We start from the raw sequence: 25,521 nt of genomic DNA, 5'->3' as shown, positions 1-25,521 counted from the left end.
TCTGAAAAAAATCTGCTGAAAAGGACTGACGGATCTTCTAAATTCAATTATTTTTCCAAATCAACAATGCTGTCATGAAATAATTGAATCATTGACATTTTTCTATATATGAAAAAAATAAATAAGTCCAATATTTTATTGTCATTATAATATATCAATACAGAGTATGAGCAATCAAACATGAACAAAACAAGAAATGATTGTAACAGGATGCTGTTACGAAGTCTCCCAAACGAAGCTCCCATAATTCGTCATTCCCAGGTTCGCCTGACATTGGGCAAAGTCCAGTAAAGTTGTATGCATTAGTAATGCCTGGGGACTGACCCTGTATATCATTCAAATCATCTTGGCATGACAAACCAGAATATATATGGTTTACGGGTGGGGATCTCGACCATTTACAAGATATTAGATCATTGGGGATGGGGGGACCCCTGGGGACTGACCCTATATATCATTCGAATCTTTGTGACATAACGAACAGGAATATATATGGTTTAGGAGTGGGGATCTCAACCATTTGCAAGATATTAGAACTTTATCAAATGGCAGGGGATGGGGGTGATCCCTAGGGACTGATCCTATATATCATTCAAATCTTCTTGGCATGACGAATAAGAATATATATGGTTTAGGGGCGGGGATCTCTACCATTTACAAGATATTAGGTCATTGGGGGTGGGGGGACCCCTGGGGACTGACCCTATATATCATTCGAATCTTTGTGACATGACGAACAGGAATATATATGGTTTAGGGGAGGGGATCTCAACCATTTACAAGATATTAGAACTTTCTCAAATGGCAGGGGGTGGGGGTGACCCCTGGGGACTTACCCTTTATTTCATTTGATGTGCTTTATCATGACGAACAGGAATATATATGGTTTAGGGGAGGGGATCTCAACTATTTACAAGATATAAGAACTTTCTCAAATGGCAGGGGGTGGGGGTGACCCCTGGGGACTAATACTTTACTTCATTTAATGTGCAGTATCATGACTAACCGGAATATATAAGGTTTAGGGGTGGGGATCTCGACCATTTAAAAGATATTACAACTTTCTCAAATGGCAGGGGGTTGGGGTGAACCCTGGGGACTAATCCTTTTTTTCATTTGATGGACTGTATCATGACAAACAAGAATTTATATGGTTTAAGGGTGGGGATCTCGACAACTTACAAGATATTAGAACTTTCTCAAATGGCAGGGGTTGGGGGTGACCCCTGGGGACTTACCCTTTATTTCATTTGATGTGCTTTATCATGACAAACTAGAATATATATGGTTTAGGGGTGGGGATCTTGACCACTTACAAGATATTACAACTTTGTCAAATGGCAGGGGGTGGGGGTGACTCCTGGGGACGAAACCCTTTGTTTCATTAGATGTGCTTTATCATGTAGAACATTTTCAGTTATAAAGATTGTGTCTATCACTAACGGTTTTCAAGTTATAATCATTTGAAAAAAAAAAGAAAAAAAAATCCCATAGGGTTCTATAGTAAACCCCTCCCTTCTTTTGGCCTCTCAAAGTACCCCTTTTTAGACCCCAATGCACAAAGGAAACCCTGATTGCACCACTAGACATGTTAATCTAACATATTGTGAAACCTTAAGTAAATCTGACAAGCGGTTTTGGAGAAATGCAGCGACAAGTTCATTAAAAAAAGTGGCGGAAGAGCAAGAATAATAACTAGATTTGTAATTACTAGCAATAACGGATGGCACCCTTCCCCCATTGCCAGGGTAACGGCAGCCATTTTGAAAATTCCAAAGTCAAAGAGTGCATCTACACATGCTGATTAATATTTTTGTAAAGTTTCAATAAATTTTGGAGCATTTTGAAATTTTGACATTTTTGCAGTTTCCATGGTAACGGCTGCCGTTTTGAAAATTCCAACTTCAAAATGCAACTCTGCCCATGTCAGTTACCATTTCTGTAAAGTTTCATCCAGTTTGCAGCATTTTGATTATTTTGAAATTTTTGACATTTTTAATGTTTCCATGGTTACAGTGGATAATTCCAAAATTCTAAAAGCAGACATCTCATTGCCACATGTCATGTTATATATCAATAAAGTTTCATTTACTTTGGTGAAATACTCTTTAAGAAATTCAGATTTTATGCATATTCCCATAGGGTCAATGTAAAACTTGCCCCCAGTTTCCATGACAACGGTGGCCATTTAAGACTGTCCAAATATTGTCTTGACATCTTAGCATAACGGATAACATTTTCATAAAGTTTCATCTAGTTGGGTCTTATAACGAAAGAGTTGGAATTTTTTATATTTTAGCTGTTTCCATGGTCACGGCAGCCATTTTGAAAATTCCGAAATCAAACTGCAAATCAGCACATGCCAGTTACCATTCCTGTGGAGTTTCTTCCAGTTTGGAACACTTTGATTTTTTTCGCATTTTTGATGTTTCCATGGAAAAGGCGGCCATTTTTTACCATTCCATAGCAAGGTGCACAACTTTACATGGGGTCCTCATTATAGTAGAGTTCCATCAACATTGGTCCATTGGATTCCAAGAACTCGCGCGGACAAAATGTGTGGAAGAAAAATAAGAAAAAAAAGAAACGTAGAATACTGTAAATTCAGAAATTATTGCGAGGTTTTTATTATTGCAACAAATGCGACAGAGTTGTAAACGCAATAATTTAAACTCGCATTTTGAAATATTTTATATGAACTAAACAGGATTTTTCTGAAAATCGTAAAAATTAAAATCGCATTTAAGTCTAAAATGACAAAATCGCAATAATAAATGCACGCAATAATTTCTGAATTTACAGTAACAGTATGTCACCCCAACTCCGTTGAGGGTGCCATAATAATAATAAGAACTGAGCAAAACCAATAAGTCTTCCCAAACTTCATTTGGGAGACTTAATAAAGCTGACCTTTGCCCTCCAAGTTGGCTGGTACCTCTCTAACTTTTCATAATCTTCTTTATGCTCACTACAGAAATAACAAGGACCAGAAGTGGTATGTGCATGTGGCAATGCCTCCGGATCTTCATTCATCTTTTTCACTGGTGGCATCTTGATATCGATCGACTTTTTTGGTTTGGATGCTGAAGATTGCATGCTGACTGTTTCAGAATTCTCCACACCGTATATGGACAAGCCATCAAGAGATTTATTGCAATGGTGACATTTATATTTAGGCTGATGGACATGTGGAAGACTGGGGGTCTCACTCCCATTTCTATTATGTCCTGTCATAAAAAAACAGAAAAAAATACTTTTAAAAATTATTAGAAAGACTTATTTACATTAATTTAGAAAATATTGATGCCTACATAAAAATTAATGCTTCAACAATGGAGGAAACTTTGCAAGCATACTTATTTCTATAACATGTTACAGAAATGGAAGTCTTATTTCTTTGTGTTAATCTATATAAAAGTCTCCTGGTATCTGATTTTCTGTCGTGCCATCTTTAATTTTGGTAATAGAAAATTTTAGGTAGAAGTTAAAACACAATGGAACCACACTTTTGTTTTGACATCTTAAAAAGAAACAATTTTTTTGATGCATTCATAAATCATATGAAACTGCCTATGATTGTCATGTGGTTCACATTGGTTACTATGGCATCCTCCACAAATTAAAACTGGTCTAAAACAAGAGTGCTTAAAATAGCATTGAACACCAACAATTGATCAATCAATCAATCAAAATATTGTGTAAACCACTCAATCTTCTAATCCATTTTTATTTTATAGACTACAGTATCTTACCTTATCTTAATGTCAATTTTAGAAAAAAGTCACATGAGAATTTGTTGAGCCAATAGTATCTGTTACAATCTAGGAGTAGGAACAAATGTATTCCCTATTTGTAAGAAGGACAACTCATCAAATAGTCAATAGTATTTGTTATATATGTAGGACTCTAAAGTGCGATGGTACTCTAAAGTGCGATGGTCACGCTAAAGTGCGATGGTCTACGCTGAAGTACGATGGTGTCTCACGCTAAAGTGCGATGGTTGTTTGTTTGCTGAAGTACGATGGTATATCACGCTAAAGTGCAATGGACCAATAGGGTAAGGTTCGAGGGATTAAAACATTTGAGTACATGGATGTTAATAAATAGTATTTTTTTCAAAAGCTAGTATGCTCAGGTATAACATATATATGTGACAGGCTTTATAATTTACCGATAGGCTTACATGATTGTTTCTAAATTTAGAAGACCTACCAGGTAATAATTGCAAAAAAGTCATTAAGATGTCACAAAATACTATATTTCCTGTAAATGTTTTTTTTAACAATTCGGGCGTATTAAATATTTGGATAATGGGTGTAGCTTGCCGTTCACACAGTCTATCAATAATCTGAACACCTTCCCTTACAGTCGTCATTGTAAATTACAAATGCAAAATTCGTTCATTGTCGGAATATAAGTAACATTTTTTTGTACAAGCTTTAATGTAAATGCAAGGGCGAAGTTTGCCGAGCTTCCTCCTTTTTCGTAGCGAGTACAAATAAATGTTATATTTTCCTACAATGTACAAACTATGTTATAATTTACGTGTACCTTTATTTTACCGATGTTACCTATAAAATCGACAATATTGTAACGGGGACCGCAAAGTAAACACTAACTTAAACAATGATTTAATCAAATGTATCCGTTCGCTTCCAATAGAAGCAGGATACAGGATACCTATGCGTATACTATTTTGTATCTATATAGTAAAATGGTCGACTGCAGGACACATTGTCAAGTCCTTCTTCCAGCACCCAAAAAAAAAACCACATTTGTTTCAGCGGACAAAGTTAGGTTTGAAATAAAGTCATGGACATTTGGTTTAAAAGAAGATAATCAAATATTTTAATTTATCTTCCAGCATGTACATTTTTGGTTTGTATAAACGACTGTTAACGTCATAATCCAACTACGTTTCTTACGTCTATGCTTTCGCGGACCATTGGACTTAAGCGTATGGAGGCATCGCACTTTAGCGCAGACCATCGCACTTTAGCGTGACCATCGTACTTTAGCGTCCCCATCGCACTTTAGAGTCCTACATATATAAAACAATAATGTTTTCAATGTCCTTGATAAAAAAGCGTGTTTCTTTAAAACAAGGATGCACACGCTGTATGTCTCGCCTTCTTTGCTAACCATTGATTTCATGTTGATAGTCCTAAATATAAAGCTTTACTACAAGTAACACATAAACTTAACATGATCAAAGAAAATGAGGTCAAGGTCAGATAAACCAAACGAGAAATACATGTACACCTTACAATCATTCAATAAACAAAACATAATTGACCTATTGCTTATAGTTTCTAAGAAACAGTCTTAACCAAGAAAACTTTACATTGACCAATGAACCATGAAAATGAGGTCAAGGTCAGATGAACCATGCCAGACAGACATGTACACCTTACAATCAATTTATGGATTAAATATAGTTGACCTATTGCTTATAGTATCTAAGAAACAAACTTAACCATGAAAACTTTACATTGACCAATGAACCATGAAAATGAGGTCAAGGTCAGATGATACCTGCCAAACAGACATATACACCTTACAATTCTTTCATACAACAAATATAGTTGATCTATTGCTTATAGTTGAAAAAAAACACACCAAAACACAAAAACTTAACACTGAGAAATGAACTGTGAAAATGAGGTCAAGGTCAAATAAAACCTGCCAGACTGACATGTACATCATAAAATATTTCTATACACCAAATATAGTTGACCTATTGCATATAATATTAGAAAAAAAGACCAAAACTCAAAAACTTAACTTTGACCACTGAACCATGAAAATGAGGTCAAGGTCAGATGACACCTACCAGATGGACATGTACACCTTACAATCATTCCAAATACCAAATATAGTAGACCTACTGCTTATAGTATCTGATATATGGACTTGACCACGAAAACTTAACAAAGTTCACTGATCCATGAAATGAGGTCGAGGTCAAATGAAAATTGTCTGACGGGCATGAGGACCTTGCAAGGTACGCACATATCAAATATAGTTATCCTATTACTCATAACAAGAAAGAAATTAACATTACAAAAAATGTTGACTTTTTTTCAAGTAGTCACTGAACCATGAAAATGAGGTCAAGGACAATGGACATTTGACAGACGGAAACTTTGTAACACAAGGCATCTATATACAAATTATGAAGCATCCAGGTCTTTTAGCTTCTAAAATATAAAGCTTTTAAGAAGTAAGTTAACGCCGCCGCCGCCGGATCAGTGATCACTATCCCTATGTTGAGCTTTCTGCGACAAAAGTCGCAGGCTGGACAACAAGAGTTATATACTTCATAAAATAAGGAGGAAAGGATTACGAAGTAATAATTTCATGAGGTGATATAATTTTCCATTTTGTCATTTTCATTGTTTTACTATCATAACTGTGGATTAGAAAAAGATCATTTGGCATGTTTTACAATTTTAAAAATTTTAATCTGTCATTTATAAGTGATTTTAAATATGCATGGAAAACAACCTACAAATAAAATATTAACTGTAAAGCTTAGGAAATTTGAAATCTTTCCATATTTAATGATTTAAAACAGCTTATTAGAAAATAAAACTTTAGATTATAGAAATGAACCTGTCCCTCGATTCATGTAACGGTAATAAAAAGGATTTTATTTTAATTACTTATTTTACGTCATCTTACACATTTTAAATAAATCTGTATAATTAATAATAACGCTTGCTGATCTTGATTATCCAATTCAGGAAGAAAATTGAGAAAGAAAACACATAAACCATGGATAATCTGCAATGCAAACTATTTTTACAAACTTATTGAGCCAGAAACACTACATATTTTATGTTTGCCCAAATATATTTTTTAGAAAATTGTCACAAACCCTGAATCTGTGTTTCTTATTATAAATTTGGGCTTTTCAAAAGAGGATAATACCATTAGAAAAAAGTAAATTAAGTACCAAATAAAGCAAATGAGTTTTGAATGAAATATCATTTACCTAGGGATCAAAATATGAAGAAAAAATATTTGAGTTGTAAATAAAACTAATTAAAAAGTACAAGTAGCTGGTGTATGTCGGAGAAATACTGATCCCTACTTCTAAAAATATATTTTACAATTCATCGACTAGGACAAAAATGTGAATCATAAAGGAAACCTGCCAAGCTTAAGGTGGCTAAACATATTGGAAAATTTCATTTTACCATATACTGCACTAGATTGGTCAAGAAAACACTAATGCAATATTTGAAGGTTGGTATTAGGGTGAAAAGTAGAAGAATTGAAGTACTTAAATGACAAAAATATGCCATTGTTTGATTCTAAAGATATTCTGACATCTAATTATACTTTATCAGTCACTTAGCTAATTCCCAAATAGGTTATGTGATCCAAGTGTTTTGGACTGTGCTGTTCTTAAGAGTTAAGAGGCAGTTTTAATCATTGATATACTGCAGACAGGCCAAAGAAATGGATTCTATCAAAATCACATTTAGTGTGAATGTAGGTCAATGTGACCACATTTTTCAGTAATGTTGTTATGTTTAATAAAAAACATTGATCTTGAGGATAATACTTCAAGCACAACAATTTCAGTCACATTGATATGTACCAACAGGTGATTAAAACAGAACAATTTCAGTCACATTGATATGTACCAACAGGTGATTAAATTGTTTGTAGTATAAAAGAGAATTGTAGTCATGAAATAACATTGATAAGCTATCATAGGTTTTCAGAAATAGACTTCTGGACAGAACAACAAACAGAATGGTAACTATATATAGCAACACGTTAGTTCAGATAATGAGTGAAATCAAATGTTTATCAAAGTGAAAATGTCAACTTTTTGCTGTAAAAATGGTGTTTTTTTTTAATTTTTATTATTGTTACATCCATTTAAATTTAAATATCATTATTACCAGTGTACATTGTACTTAATAAAGACAAAAACATCTAAAAACTTGATGTAATAGTTAATACATCTTACCTTTTCTAGACATTGTGCTGTATCTTTTTGTAGCTTTGTAACCACTTCTTCAATTTACGAAAATTTCAGCGAAATTCAATAGAAACCCCGTGATGTAGCGAAAATATTATACATTTGAATGAAATATTAATATGAAATATTAATCTGGTTTACTGAAGGGATCTATTGTTTTGGCACAAACTAATATATATTGGATCAACAAAATTAAGACGTTAACGATATTATTATATGTATATAATTATAGGGTTAAACACCTTTACACTTTCTACGGGTATAATCCTAATTCCTATTTGTGAGTGCTATATTAATGTGAGGAATATAGAAAATGAGAAGATGAACACAGGTAGGTTTTGTTATCCGATCTTCATACAAAAATAAAATAATAACATTTTTTATACATCTAACAATGTTTTCTCTAGAAATTTTTGATGGGGACTTATATAAATTAATAGATAATTTCAAATTTTAAAGGATGGGGACCAAATTAATGCATGGGGGCATCCCAATGTAGAAAACCTCTAGAACAAACACTGTCTAAGAAAGACTAAATGAAAGTAATATTTGTTATCACTTATAGTTCAGTAAGCCTTCATACTTCACTTCATTGTTAGAAAAAATTTGTAAGGGTTCCGCGGAACACAGTGTCTCGCCTACTTTTGCTGTTATGTTTTCAGTGTGATAGGGGAATGCACATAATAGATTTACAGTTAATGAAATTAAACATTTGAAATGTATGAAAAAAATTATGCTTGTAAATAATGAATACAGTATGCAATCAAATCTATAGATTTATAAAAGAGTTGAAACATAAATTTATTGAATGAACAAATGATAAAGAAGATAATTTTTAAATAAGTTTGGTAAAAATCCAGGATGGTTTATGAATCTAATAAATGTTTTTAAAACTTTAACCTCAGACTGTATGTAATGTTAACTGGAAGAAAAACTGAGTCAATTTGTAAGTAATATACGGAAAAACAGGAAATAAGTTTTTACAAAATTTACTTCTGGATACTATCTTATGATCATAAACAAGCTTCTGTTCAAGTTTGGTAGAAATCCAGGATAGTTTAAGAAAGTTATTAAAATTTCAAAAACTTTAACCACAGAGTGAATGTAATGTTAACTGGCAGAAAAACTAAGTCCATTTATAAGTAAAATACGGATAAACAAGATATTTTTTTTTAAATTTACTTCTGGATACTATCTTATGATCATAAACAAGCTTCTGTCCAAGTTTGGTAGAAATCCAGGATAGTTTAAGAAAGTTATTAAAATTTTAAAAACTTTAACCACAGAGTGAATGTAATGTTAACTGGCAGAAAAACTAAGTCCATTTATAAGTAAAATACCGATAAACAGGATTTTTTTTTTTTACAAAATTTACTTCTGGATACTATCTTATGATCATAAACAAGCTTCTGTCCAAGTTTGGTAGAAATCCAGGATAGTTTAAGAAAGTTATTAAAATTTCAAAAACTTTAACCACAGAGTGAATATTTGTGGATGCTGCCGTTGCCGATGGAATGTAGGATCGCTATGTTTCGCTTTTGCGACAAAAGTTGCAGGCTCGACAAAAAGATCCCAACAATTTTTCTTGCTTTCATATATATATATTATGCCGATATATTTGGCTTTAAATTCTGGGTACTAATAACAAATAAATAGTTACCCATATCTATACTATAAAAAAAATAAATTTTCAATATATGTTTCACAAAAAACTTAAGACTGAGCAACACGTAACCAACCAATACCGGGAGTGATCTAAGGTGCTCCTGTAGTACTAGATTTAAGGAAAGAATAGTGAATTATTGGTATATGCATGAAACACTACAAAGGATAGCCTTTCAGCTGTGATATTTGAAATTAAATCTGTGGTATCTAACCAGATTCAGGGCGATTAAAGGATGTACATCCCCACACCCCATTGTTGTAATTTTTTTCTCATAAAGTTGTAGAAATTGTTTTTCACCTCGATACATTTAGCAATATTTTTATCATTATGGATAATTACACCCCCCCCATTTCCCCAAACTGTGGGTCTGGCCATGCTATCAACATTTTAAAATTAAAATCATTTGGTTATGGCTAACTCTAATAACTGAATGGAAAGGACAGAAATAAGGGACAATGGTAGCTGATTTCTCTTATTTTCATGCTTTTTTCACATTTGTTGATCGGTGTGAGAAAAGTGTTTCTCATTTCTAGAGAAAAGTTTGTTCTCAGCAAATAATTGGTCAAAAATTCTGCATAAAATTTTCTTGGTTTCTTCTGAATTTCCTATTGTGATGTCATGACAAAAGGCGACCATGCCTGATGACGTCACATATAAAGAAGACAACTTTCTGGAAATCTTTGAAAAGGAAAGATAAAGTTTGTTCTAAAAATCATTAGAGATTCCACCACTATAACTTGTGTATTACGATATTTCTCCACTCTCAACAGTTAAATTCTAGTTATTTAAAAAAGCTTGGCAAGCCTCACGCTTTAAACATTAAAATTTAACTGTTGAAAGTGGAGAAATATCATAACACACTTGATGCAGTGGTGGAATCTATATATCTCTGTTGCCTTGTCAGAGGCAAAAAAGGGTTAACAAGTCATTCTGACTTTGTAGACTAGGTGCTGCTAAAAATAAAAAAAATACAAGTACCGATAAATCTATACAACAAAATTACAACTAAAAACACATTATTTTTTTTACTTAATGTATAAATATATTTATTGTGATGACTCAGATGTGAATTTTTGGTCCGATAAAATAACATAAACATATGTCAGTCAATTTCAGAGTACATATAATGTAATGATGTTGGATTCAAAAACAGCTTTTCACTTTAAAGAGTAGGGGCAATAACACAGGCACTTGTTTCTATCCATGGAAAGGTCGACTATTCATATATCCTGTTCTATGGTTGTCCTTTGTTGATGTGGTTCTTAAGTGTTCCTCTTTTTTATATAGATTAGACCGTTGGTTTTCCTGTTTGAATTGTTTTAAACTAGTCATTATGGGGCCCTTTATTATAAGCTTTCTGTTCAGTGTGAGCCAAGGCTCCATGTTGAAGGCCAGTCTTTGACCTATAATTGTTTACTTTTTACACATTGTGACTTGGATGGAGGGTTGTCTCATTGGCACTCATACCATATCTTCTTATTTTTATAAAAGAAGGGATAGTGGACCTTCCTATGGATAGAAACAAGTGCCTGTGGGCAATAAGGCCAATATTTTGCACAAAACTATGATAATTTAAATTTACTAATAATTACATGAACATAGATTTGCCCTTACATGACATAAGCTATAGATGCTTCTCTGATGAGTTACCATAGCATCAAACCATGAGTTACCATAGCATCAAACCATGATGAAATATCAGTATATTTTATAAAATTTCTTTATTTTACCTTTGAATCTTTTTTTTGGTATATTATGGATTGAAAAAATTTGTAAGGGTTCTGCGGAACCCAGTGTCTCGCCTACTTTTGCTGTTAGTCGCAGGCTCAACAAAAATGGGGAAAAAATTATTAAAAATTTTCCTCTAGATACTATCTTATGATTGTAGGAAGTTCTGTTCAAGTTTGGTAAAAATCCAAGAAGGTTTATGAACCTAATAAATGTTTTAAAAACTTTAACTGCAGACTGTACGTAATGTTAACTGGAATAAAACTAAGTCCATTTATAAGTAATATACGGAAAAACAGGAAATAAATTTTTACAAAATTTCGTTCTAGATACTAGCTTTTGATCATAAACAAACTTCTGTCCAAGTGTGGTACAAATCCAGGATAGTTTAAGAAAGTTATTAAAATTTGAAAAACTTTAACCACAGAGTGAATGTTGTGTTAACTGGCAGAAAAACTAAGTCCATATATGAGTAAAATACGTATAAACAGGATTTTTTTTTTACAAAATTTTCTTCTGGATACTATCTTATGATTATAAACAAGCTTCTGTCCAAGTTTGGTACAAATCTAGGATAGTTTAAGAAAGTTATTAAAATTTGAAAAACTTTAACCACAGAGTGAATGTAATGTTAACTGGCAGAAAAACTATGTCCATTTATGAGTAAAATACGGATAAACAGGATTTTTTTTTTTTACAAAATTTATTTCTGGATACTATCTTATGATCATAAACAAGCTTCTGTCCAAATTTAGTTGAAATGCAGGATAGTTTAAGAAATTTTTTAAAATTTCAAAAACTTTAACTACAGAGTGAATATTTGTGGCCGCCGCTGCCAAAGGAATGTAGGATCGCTATGTCTCACTTTTGCGACAAAAGTCGCAGTCAAGACAAAAAGTATGTGACCTCCAAAATAACAACTTTATATATAGCTGAATAATGTAAATAGCTGTAATAGATTCTCTAAAAAAAATGATGTAACTTGGCTGTAGACAATGTTTTTACAAAGATACTTTGATGAAAAAATACATAAAATCAACATTTTACTTCATGTTCATGAAATATCTGAATATTACAATATAATAATGATATCATAACTTTCTAAATCTTGTCTTATTCATTTATATTACTTGATTTTATGCATGATCCAATATTATGAGTAAATTTGAAGTAGCTCGCAAAAAATTGTTCCCATTCTTCTTTGGTGACTGAAGAAAATATGACTTCAGGAAACCTTTGAAAAATTAATTCTATTTACAAAGTAGTATCTTGATAGGCACTAAATATAAAAGCTACTGTTGGACCTACCTCTGAAGCAAAATGCCTTAACTTAAGATGATGTTGGCGAGGTGTTTAATATGTCCCTATCAACAACAGTATACAAAATTCAATAGATTAACATCAAAATGATGGAGTAATGAAAGGATAAAGAGGGATGTATCAATTATATAATTAATTATTATACACTTGTATTTGTCCAAAAGATGGAACCTCCCATCTATATTTATCTATTTTTACAAAAATGATATTCATATTTGCATAAATGTACACTTTTTAAATAAAAACAAGAAAAAGTTGTCATAAATAACCTTCATCTACCCTCGAGTTAGTGAAATGATGAAGACATTTTTACATATAAACAACAGTACTTTGTACAGTACAATGACACTATTGTATTATTCTTTACCTCACCTACCCTTTCTTAATTAAATACCTGGATTTACTATTCTGACTTTCAACAATAAACTATTTAAAAATGTTAATGCTTTCTGATTTGATGTCTACACATTTATTTTAACAATACATCTAGGTGTTTATAAAGGGGTTTAAGATCATTTATCCATGAGAAAACAATATACTATTAAATGTTGTATTTTAAAACAGTAGCATAGTAGACATATAAAACCAAACATTTTTGTAAAATTATAATTGACTTGTTATTTCATCCATGCATCTTGTAAATAATTTAACAACATCTAAATTATTTGTAGTTCCATTATTAAACATTATAAAAAAACAAGGGTGAAACATGTTGAAATGCCTGAGTGAGTAATGATTATGACTGAATATTACATTGGAAGTCTATATCTTTAAGACCAATTAAAGTCTAACTGTATGTATAAATATACCAAGTGGGCTTTGTAAATGCTAGTAAATAGTAGAAGAAAGTACTTCAGAAACTGACCTAATCATTAAACTTAATGTGAATCAATGAAACATGAGAATGGTGTTCAGGGAAACACATTCATATAGACTGTGACATACTTGTAAATCTTATCATGGATCCAAACCAGAACATGTGTCCATAGAACAACAAGCCCAATTCACATTATCCCATTTTCATATTCAGAGAACTAAAAAATCTGAGTTAGAATCCTTATTTGGCATAACTGTTTAAAAGTACACGTAATAATGAACAGATGTACAAAGTTTCAAGTTGATATGACCATGACTTCATAGTAAACAACTTAAACCCAAACTTTGACCTGATACAGACAGACGGACAGACACATGAACATAGGAAAAACATAATGCCCCTCTACTACTGTAAACCAACTCATGTTTTGCGAGCGTTTTTTTTTCGTGACTTTTGTGAGTAGAAAAATAACACGAATATAAATCTTTGCAAATATGTAAAACTTTTATCATCATCCTTATTTAAATACATCAAATAAATTTGAAAATCGCGAAATTTAATCAACGCAAAATGGGCTAGAAAGGGTTAAACGCGTAATAAGGTATCTGGGAAATTAAGTGGGTTTAAAGTATTTTAGAAAGGGCAAAGCCAAGGTCATGATCAGATTAACATGTACAAGATAACATATATTCATCCTAAAGATATATAATAGTTGATCTTTTACTGATAGTAATTAAAAAGATCATGTCATCATGAAAACTTAATGTTGTTGAATGAACCATAAAAATAATGTCAAGGTGAGGTTGACCCTGTCAGACAGACATGTACTTGTTACATTATTTCTAGTTCCTAAATGTTATTGACCTTGAGACAAGTGTGTAGCTAAGAAACAAACTTCATAACACTATATAACATAACTGAGATAAACCCTGTCTGAGACACAAACTTAAAACATTTACTATAGTAATACATGTAGTGCATAACAAATGGTAAAGTAAGTACGATTCATTGCCAAACACAACAAACATAAATGCATCATTTCAACTGATAACTAAGTGTTTAAAACTGTACATCACACAATATGTGTCATGAAAAAAAGATGCTTCTTTAAACAAATCTCAATATTTTTCAGATGTGCTTAAAATTGTACAACAAATATATTGTGAATCAACTTTAAAACATGCACATTTATACTTACTTCAGTGAAAGACTCCTTGAAGGAAAGAAACAGTTGTTTTTTAAATATTATCAGCCAATGACACAATTTGTTAAATCATGGTCCAAATTTTAAAAATGATTTTTTTTTTTACCAATAACAGCTTTTATAGGTGGACTTATGGCGCAAAGAAAGCTATAAAAACTTTGGTTAAATGGGAACATTGGCAAGCCTTAACAATAAATCTGTAAATTATGTAAGTCGCATAGCAGAAAACCTCATAAAAAGGTTGGTCTGGAATTTTTTGCAAAAACCTCATTAAAACTTTGTCTTGAATATTTTAAAAGAAAATACTTGTCTGTACTTGAACTTGAAGTATTATATCAGTTACTAACGTTCAGCATCTAATTTCTCTCAAAAAATTATAAAAAAGATTGAATTATTATCTCTGAAAATGAACCACTTGAGCATTTATTTGGTACAATTGGAATAATAAGTAAAAAAATTTGAAAGGGTTCCGCGGAACACAGTGTCTTGCTTACTTTTGCTGTTGTCTATGTTTTCAGTGTGATAGGGGAATGCACATAATAGATTTACAGTTAATGAAATAAAACGTTTGAAATGTATGAAAAAAGTTATGCTTGTAAAAAAATGAATACTGTATGCAATCAAATCTATAGATTGTCTGGAAGACAAAATTCGCAGGCTCAACAAAAATGGGGAAAAAATTATTAAAAATTTTCCTCTAGATAATATCTTTTGATTGTAAGAAGCTTCTGTCCAAGTTTGGTAAAAATCCAGGATGGTTTATGAAACTAATAAATGTTTTAAAAACTTTAACTGCAGTCGACTGTATGTAATGTTAACTGGAAGAAAAACTAAGTCCATTTATAAGTAATATATGGAAAAACAGGAAATAAATTTTTACAAAATTTCCTTCTAGATACTAGCTTTTGATCATAAACAAGCTTCTGTCCAAGTTTGGTACAAATCCAGGATAGTTTAAGAAAGTTTTTAAATTTAAAAAAAAATTTTAACCACAGATCTAGAGTGAATGTAATGTTAACTGGCAGAAAAACTAAGTCCATTTATAAGTAAAATACGGATAAAAAGGATTTTTTTTTACAAAATTTACTTCTGGATATTATCTTATGATCATAAACAAGCTTCTGTCCAAAAATGGTAGAAATCCAGGATAGTTTAAGAAAGTTATTAAAATTTTTAAAACTTTAACCACAGAGTGAATGTAATGTTAACTGGCAGAAAAACTAAGTCCATTTATAAGTAAAATACGGAAAAACAGGATTTTTTTTTTTTTTACAAAATTTACTTCTGGATACTATCTTATGATCATAAACAAGCTTCTGTCCAAGTTTGGTAGAAATCCAGGATAGTTTAATAAAGTTATTAAAATTTAAAAAGCTTTATATATAAAACCACAGAGTGAATGTAATGTTAACTGGCAGAAAAACTAAGTCTATTTATAAGTAAAATACGGATAAACAGGATTTTTTTTTTACAAAATTTACTTCTGGATACTATCTTATGATCATAAACAAGCTTCTGTCCAAGTTTGGTAGAAATCCAGGATAGTTTAAGAAAGTTATTAAAATTTCAAAAACTTAATTTAACCGTAGAGTGAATATTTGTGGACGCTGCTGCCGACAGAATGCAGGATCGCTATGTCTCGCTTTTGCGACAAAAGTCGCAGGCTCGACAAAAACAAACTAAACAATGGGGGGAAAAAAAGATGAAAAGACAAATAAGAGTCCACAATACTCAACAGAGAAAACTAAAGACTGGGCCATATTAACTCCACAACACAGAAAAACCAAAAAGACTGGGCCATATTAACTCCACAATACTCGACACAGAAAACTAAAGACTGGGCCATATTAACTCCACAATACTCAACACAGAAAACTTAAGACTGGGCCATATTAACTCCACAACACGGAAAACTAAAGACTGGGCCATATTAACTCCACAACACAGAAAACTAAAGACTGGGCCATATTAACTCCACAAAGTTTCTGCTCTATTAGAAACACCTGTACATATGTGTTTTCAAGAGAGAAAAAATGTGTTTTGAAGGCAAACTTTTTTTGTAAATGATTCCTTCATGCAGACATTTCGTATTTATTATAATACTGAATAAAGAAAATTATATTGAACAAAAAATTTCAAGATCAAGCAGGTCAAATATGATTTTTAACATACAATTCTCAATGTCTTTTTTTCTACTTGTGTCAGTGGATTGCTGTCTTATTGATGCATACTCAACATCCATCAGTATTATATATAAAAGGTGATAGTTTTATAAATTTCAAGCTACATAGTTCCTTCACTGATTAATAAGTACCCATGTTGTATATCAATTCAAACTTGTTGTCAAAGTGTAATCTCAAATATTTTCAGGCATAAAATGCCATACCCATACAATAAACCCCTTTCTTTCCATTTATATTCATATCACATTAAGTGAACTTGCACTTGATTTACAGTATAATGAATTTTGTGATGTTTCAAGTTGATGGTATTGTGATATTGTGATGAGATACTATATTGAATGATGTGATAACAATTCCATCATGTATAGACTTTATATTATAACACATATTTTTCAAGTATATACTGTGATGTGATACCATTCCATCAGATATAAGCTGTGTGGTGTGATCACAGGTTTAGTGTATGACGGTGCCATGTGATAACAAGTTTATGACTGTGTGATGTGATAACAAGTTTATGGTAAGACAGTGCCATGTGATAACAAGTATATGACTGTGTGATGCAATAACAAGTTTATGGTATAATTGTGTAATGTGATAACATGTATATGTCTTTTTATGATGTAATGTTACACTACTGTTTCAGGTTAGGGTGAAAGTTGGCCGGTTAAAACGTTTAAACCCGCTGCATTTATATGTACCTGTCCTAAGTCAGGAGCCTGTTGTTCAGTGGTTGTCGTTTGTTGATGTGGATAAAAGTGTTTCTCGTTTTTTATATAGATTAGACCGTTGGTTTTCCTGTTTGAATTGTTTTACACTAGTCATTTTGGGGCCCTTTATAGCTTGCTATTTGGTTTGAGCCAAGGCTCCGTGTTGAAGGCTGTACCTATAATTGTTTACTTTTTACACATTGTGACTTGGATGGATAGTTGTCTCATTGGCACTCATACCACATCTTCTTATTTATATATATGGTATGACTGTAATGTTATATTGTGTAATGTGAAAACATTTATGGTATGACTGTGTGATGTGATAACAAGTATATGGTGTGAATGTGTATTGTAATCAAAATTAAATGGTATGACTGTGTAATGTGATAACAAGTTTATGGTCTGACTGTGTGATGTGATAACAGGTAAATGGTATGACTGTGTGGTGTGATAACAAGTACATGGTACAATGTATGACTGTGTTATGTGATAACAAGTATATGGTATGACTGTGTAACATGATAACAAGTTTATGGTATGACTGTGTAATATGATAACAAGTTTATGATATGACTGTGTAATGTAATAACAAGTTAGTGGTATGACTGTGTAATGTGATAACAAGTTTATGGTATGACTGTGCAATGTGATAACAGGTTTATGGTATGACTGTGCAATGTGATATTTTTTTTATATAAAGACAGTTTTAAATAAATCCACTACATTGAGTACATTCTTGATTGGTATGAATGATACAAAGCCCACTGTACAATGAGATTGTCAACAAATGTACAAGCACCATACTTCATACTTACATCAACTTCAACATCATCCTTGTTGGCAAAATGATTTAAAAAGAAACTTTAAACAAAAGTTCAAGAAATAATGAAAGAATTATATGATATGTATAAAAAATTAGTAATTAATAATCAATTTTCTCTTGATTTTTGGTTTAACTCATTTTCTCAACTCACTATACCACTACTGTCTCCTCATTTGACCATTTGCTCACTCTTAGAGCTTGTAGTTCTTTGACTTTTCAATCTGTCAGTTTTTCACCCTAATACCTTATATTCTCCCTTTCTTATATTCTCTTACTACAGTAAATTCAGTTAAACATAGTTTCTATATTCTTTAAGAGACGCTCTCTCACACTTTCTCTGTTTTTCTTTAGAATTCTTTCCCTCCAATTTCCTCTTTTTAATTTTTCTCTGACTACTTTTCAAGCTTATTATTTTCTGTTTGTTTCCTACATTTGTATTTCAAACCTTTTGGCCACTACTTTCCCAATTTGTATTTTATATGTTCTTACAAACTTTTCCCCAGGTCTTTCTTTTCTCTCCAATTTTTCCTCCCCCTTATATATACCTACAATGTACCAATGCCAGATTTCCTTCTTTTTTTATACTTCAAATGACATTTTGAATTAGGATCATTATAATATTGGTTTCATATTTTTTCTCATTCATACTGCTTTACATAGATGTTCCTTGATAATACATGTATAACCTTGCTATAATCATGATAAAATATACTAGTTTTATCAACAACATTTAAGAAATAATTCTCTCATGTCACGATCTATGCTCACTTTAACATTGCATGATAAAACTTACAAAATTTCAATAAAATCATGTTAACCTAAAAATAACATCACCATTTTTCAGCTACATTGTTTATTGCACTGCAATACCATCAACTAAAGAATACTAGAATTTTAAGTAGTTTATTAGTCACATAAAAGATGTGTTGATACAAAACATTTTTCTAATTATTGAAATTCCCATGGTATTAGAATTAGCACTTTTGTGTTGCGTCATATAAATAATTTTGAATAACCTTAGAAAAGACAGATGAAATTCTTGTTTTAATTTTCTAGTACATGTACAACAAAAAATGTACATGTAGCTTAATGTTTTCCTTGGAAAATCTCATAAAAATATGTAAGTCTTGTTTATATGACTGGATATATACATAAGTATCTACTTATATAAAAAAAAAAAAACAGAATGTATCCATACTTTATGATAATGTAGACTTGAGTAAATCTGTTGCTTCTTTATAAAAGTGTGGACACGGACTTTTTACATTTAGGCAAACAAAATTTTCTTTCTTTTTCTTACTTCTTGCCCTAAAACAAGGATTTGGTAGATCAAATTTTTCTTCCTTTTTTCTTTATGAAAAATCTGAAAAATGATTCTAATTTACCCCACACTTAAGGTAATTTAAGCTGTTGGTATTCTTCTTTAACTGTTTCTCAATTGTTCATGTTATGGCCTTTTAAAGGTGTTATATGACCTAAAGCTGTTTATAATCCTCATCATTTGTACTCTAATGGATATTTGTCTTCTTGGCAACAATACCACATCTCCTTATTGTTATTACCGTTGGGAGGCCAGAAATAGATGTATGTGAGAGTTTTAAAAAACTCTTAAGAACAGTTTGAACAGTAAATACAACATGTACATGTATTATAAACCATATAGAAATTATCCAGTGTAGGCTTTTTCACATAATCAAGGAGTATAACTCTACAGCAGTATTGAAAACCATTTTGTTGACATCTTTTTGTGTTTTAGTTTCTTGGGTTGTAAGGTGGTTATCTTATTGATGTGTGTTTGACATCTCCTTTCATACACAGAACAATGTAAATATTAATTTGTATTAAAACTAATGGAACAAAAGTTGTTGAGTGTTCCAAGGGAGACACCTGTGCCTATTGTCATCAATTTATTTATAAGCAAAAATGACACGCTCTTCTTCATACAAAATGTGCTTGGACAATGCTTTTACACCCCCTATAAAATTACAGAAAGAAGAAATCATATATCAATTAAGCTTATGTTTGCTTTGAATAATACAAACATAAATTTAGAAATACTGTGAGGATTACATGTACATATATACATTTGCTGTATGTGCATTCTTGTATTTTTATTTGTGCAATTGATATATATGGTGGAGGCTGGTATAAAACATGTTATTCTGGATTCTGTTGTATAATCACCGTTGCAACAATTTCCCAAGAACCAAGACTAGTATTTGAAATTCTTAGAGAATAATTGGCATGAGCTGTTTGGGGTATTGTTAACCCATTTATAATGTATCTCTCAGATGAACAGATTGGTCAGTTGACCATATTCAAAACAAAATATATGTGGAAAAGGTATTCTTTTCATGTATAAATTATACCAGCAATACTGTTGACTTATTGTTACCTTAACGTTCTCTTTGGTTTCTTTGGATGTCATCTTTTCTGATATTTTTATTGCTTATAAAGTTAAAACATGTGGGGAGTTATTTTCAGTCGGTTCGTCAGACACACATAAAGCACCTGCACTTTGACGTTGTTGACATGGTTGGGAAGGAAAACCGATTTCCTGTAGGGGAAGTAATTATGGCGGGAATCAAGACAAACGTAAGACAACTCGCCCTATCCCCCCCACTCGCCCCAACTGTCGAAATGACTTGCGACCTCTCGCACGACTAATGAAAAAGAAGTTCATTCTCGTTGTAACTAGACCAACGAACGGATCGTCCAACCTATGACATGATATACAATATGCCGTATGAGTATGCAAACATTCAATTCCACTGAAAAATAACTTGTACCACCGATGATAAAAACTAGTTTAGTAAATCATGACTTGCCTACCAGGAATACGAGTCTTTAATATTCGTTTTTCCCATTTTTCACACACTCAACCGTCTCAACTTCCGAACCGACATGCACCAAAAATAAGGCTGCAAATTCGTATCACCTGAAATTTAAGATTTCCCTTTTGATTAATTGAGCGAGTGTGCGCAAAACGTACTTATAGTATCAGAATATGAAGACATAGACCGACTAGGAAATTGGGCAACAATTAACATGGGGTATGAGATTTCAACCGTTTAAATGTAATATTATGATGACACTTAGCAGGAGCAAAAATAATGGAAAATCTGATTATACCTTGAAAAACACCAAACTTCAAAGGTATTTCTCCAATCAATCAAATATCTTGGCGTAAATATCACAAGTAACCTACACGAGGGAAAACACATTGAAGAAATCTGTAATACATCACACAGAACACTGGGATTATTAAAGCGCAACTTATCACCCCCACCCCCCACATCCCCGGGAAGTAAATTTACAAGTGAACAAAGGACTTATGCGACCGGTCCAAGGAGTTTTGAAAGAAGGCGTAGTTCCATAAAACGGATTTATAAAAAAAATGTTTGCCGACTTTTATGCTAAAAATCATATAACTCGTGAAAAACATGATATAATTTAGTGATGGCGGTCAAAGCGGGGCCATATGCCCTCTACGCTCCCGCCCTCTACGCCCCCTCTGAATCCGCCACTGTACCGCCTTTGAATATTCAAGTGCTGCCTAGGATCCTCATCAAACGTTTCTCCAGGAGAGGTTAGAGAACGCCAAAAAAAAAGAGCGACCCGCTTTATTTCATCAAATTACAGAGATTATGAACCCGGATCAATGACAGCGATTCTGAAACAGCTCAATTTACCATCATTAAAAGATAGAAGAACAAAGAGTAGGCTAGTACTAACAACTAAATCCATTGGATGTTGGATGTGTACTGATTGATAATTTAGTCTTAGATGCATGATTTTTTTTATTAGTTGCTATTGGCTTTGAACTAGCTGTCAGTAACTGCGAGTACTCTCAGATCTGTGTTAAGTGTCTTTTTGTTGTTGGGATGTACAAGTACCCGTCCACGTCCACTTTCTGTTTCTGTTGGATGTATTTCTATTTCTACATAAATTAGGCCTTTAGTTTTCTCGTTTGAATTTTTTTACATTTGTCGTTTCAGGGCCTTTTATAGCTGAATATGCGGTATGGTCTTTGCTTATTGTTGAAGGCCGTACGGTGACCTATAGTTGTTAATTTATGTGTCAGTTGGTCTATTGTGGAGAGTTGTCTCATTGGCAATCATACCACATCTTCTTTTTATAATTATAGTACTCATGCACAAAGGAATAAACAATAAAGCCCATATACCAACAAAGCAATTGAAAACAACCGGAAGAATTACCAAATGCATTTATAAACATCATTTCCTCACTCAACAGACTCACTCAAATACAGCTGTATCCCGAATACCATTGGCACTGGCTACGATGTCCCGAATACCATTGGCACTGGCTACGATAACCCGAATACCATTGGCACTGGCTACGATATCCCGCAAAAAGTTACAATAAGAAATAATTATAAATTTTACATTATTAGCAAATTATGTCTTTTTTTGTGTATAGCATCTCGATATTTTGTACTGTCTTCGCGTATTTGAACATATGAACAGAAAATTATTTATTGAACATAGCAATCATAAATTGAAAGCACATTTATGCATAATTATTTAGAATTTCTAGCTATTTAATTTGGAGGCACTTTCTGCTAATTCAATGTGTAACCTTAGGTAGCATTTTGAGTCCAACACATTTCAGGTGATGTGGAACCACTCCAGACACCTGTCGAAAACTATATTATCCCACAAATATGCACGTCTATAACGCACACGAAACAGCTCCATTCTGCTGTATGCCTTCTTCAGCGATATCTTGGTTTTACAAATACTTCTTCTATATAACTGCACAAAATTTGCATCTTGGAACCGTTGAATTTTATCATTAAATCCTGAAAGGATATAAACTTTTCATTGACAACAAATTGGACATCTTGTTCATTCGTATATAAATATATATACTTAAGAATAGTGAGCGTCATATTGATCAATACATCTGGAAGTTTAACCATGTGTTTAAATTAATTTCACGGATTGTTCGCAAATAGCCAATTAAATCAAACATTTTTAGATCAGTGCCCGCCTGAATATATTTTGCGGATAACAATAAGTGCAGGTAACAATAAAAAAGATATTATTGTTACCTGCAATTTCCGTATGAAATCTGGTCCCTGTCCGGAAATAATTTTCGGCAATTAGTCTCGGAAGTAATAATAATTATTTCTTATTGTTACTGGGTAATCGTAGCCAGTGCCAATACCATAAGGGACTGGAACTCAGTACTTCCGGACATTTTCTGCAAGATGGAATCTCCAATAGACCAAGTCAGATATTGCAAGTTAGGGAAAGTTAGATAACATTAGAAAATTTTTGTTAGAATAAAAAGTAGAGAAAAGGTTTATATATGTTACAGGCATTTTCTAAAGTCATGTTGAAAAATGACTGAATTTTCAGACAATTCGTAAAATGCTTAAACTTGACAGGCATTATATAAAATGACTCAAAATAACAAGACATTTTTTAAAACAAATCGCCTGTTAAGTTTCAGGTTATTTGAAGAAGAAGGATATCATTAAGATACATATGACCACAACATAATTTTGTAAAGAAAATAACAAATGGTTCATTAAAATTAAGTTTATTCTTCAAATAAAGCTGGGAAGGATTGCAGATCTATAATCATTTTTTTGGTGAAACATTTTTGGAAAAATTGATCTTACAATAGTACAAAATTTAAAAACGAATTTTAGAAAATCTAAATTCAAACCGAAGTTTGTTATATGAAGCAAAGAAAAAAAGGGTGTTCCACGAGGCATCAGAGTTAATGTCCATATTCAGAAAGAATGCGAATTAATATATCCTGCTCAGCCAAAGGGATTCCCTTTTATAGCATGGGTTTCACCATGAAAGGCCGTGTATAGGGATTCCCCTTTATAGCATGGGTTTCACCATGAAAGGCCGTGTATAGGGATTCCCCTTTATAGCACGGGTTTCACCACGAATGGCCGTGTTTGGTTGCGATGCAATGTTATGAGTATTTTCATCTTGACTGCCTCAAGGTGATTCTTGGATCTTTATACAATCTGATGAATTAAGGCGACAGTAGTTCACCGGTGTCATAATCTCGTTAATCAACCAAGAAGAGATAAATATAGGTAAAAATTTTTTTTTTAAAACTGAGGAAATTGCATGAACTCCATAAGAAGCGAGACCCGGTGCGTCGACAGGATAAACGTCTCATGCTATGCATGCATCACAAGCCATGCGAAGATCTGCTTCTGTCTCTTAAATGCTCTGATCAAGTCAACCTAATGTGAACAATGTGTCTTTGAATCTTTTGGGAACACATGAGAAAGAAGATATTTTGAACATTCCGTGTTTTATTGTAAACAAAATATTGACAGAGCTTAATGTGTCATGGTCCGGGTATCACCAAATATGATTGTAGTGCTGAAACCAAACAATGTAAACTATTTGCAAAAAAATCAAGACAGATTTCACAACAGATCCTGCCATTCAAACATTATATGAAATAGCAAATAATTGTAGAGTTCAGTGCTTGGAATTCTAAATAATTCAGAAGAATGTATTTTCAATTATTTAGACTCGTTAAATGCAAGCGTTAAAATTCAGTGCTTATCATAGATAAACATGCTTTATTGTTTAATGCTTGCAGTGGCTCATTTTTTTTTTTTAATTCATTGTATAAAATAATTTCAGGCATTTTGTAGAAGGTTTTTCAATTTTTCAAGGCATTTTCTAAGAAAAATGAAAAATAAGATTAGTATTGCTATGTGTTTCTTTATTCTACATTGGCTAGAGATATAGGGGGAGGGTTGAGATCTCACAAAACATGTTTAACCCCGCCTCATTTTTGCGCCTGTCCCAAGTCAGGAGCCTCTGGCCTTTGTTAGTCTAGTATGTTTTTTTAATTTTAGTTCATTTATATGTTTTGGAGTTTAGTGTGACGTCCATTTTTACTGAACTAGCACACAATTTTATTTTAGGGGCCAGCTGAGGACCATCTCCGGGTGCGGGATTTTCTCGCTGCATTGAAGACCCATTGGTGGCCTTCGGTTGTTGTCTGCTCTTTGGTCGGGTTGTTGTCTCTTTGACATATTCCCCATTTCCATTC

At 32.4% G+C, this 25,521-nt stretch overlaps 1 protein-coding gene across 10 annotated transcripts in view; it reads right to left on the bottom strand.

Annotated features, from left to right (window-relative positions):
* Window positions 1–20,994, bottom strand: part of LOC127727202 (coiled-coil domain-containing protein 186-like) — a 54,006-nt gene extending 33,012 nt beyond the window's left edge. For 2 of the 10 annotated variants that reach the window (XM_052234658.1, XM_052234661.1), the window contains exons 1-3: window positions 20,849–20,994; window positions 18,446–18,463; window positions 14,729–14,743 (exon numbers count right to left, since the gene is read on the bottom strand). In XM_052234658.1, the coding sequence (XP_052090618.1) occupies window positions 14,729–14,743; window positions 18,446–18,463; window positions 20,849–20,881 (66 nt within the window). In that variant the 5' untranslated portion in view covers window positions 20,882–20,994. Of the gene's footprint in view, window positions 1–2,910; window positions 3,177–12,701; window positions 12,785–14,728; window positions 14,744–18,445; window positions 18,464–20,848 lie in introns of those variants that run through there. The other 8 variants (XM_052234659.1, XM_052234662.1, XM_052234660.1 and 5 more) reach the window with 6 other exon arrangements.
* Window positions 20,995–25,521: the final 4,527 nt, after the last annotated feature.

The sequence above is a fragment of the Mytilus californianus genome, unplaced genomic scaffold, assembly GCF_021869535.1.
Source record: "Mytilus californianus isolate M0D057914Y unplaced genomic scaffold, xbMytCali1.0.p SCAF_19, whole genome shotgun sequence".
NCBI classification, from domain to species: Eukaryota; Metazoa; Mollusca; class Bivalvia; order Mytilida; family Mytilidae; genus Mytilus; species Mytilus californianus.
This window is presented reverse-complemented; position numbering and strand designations above follow the sequence as displayed.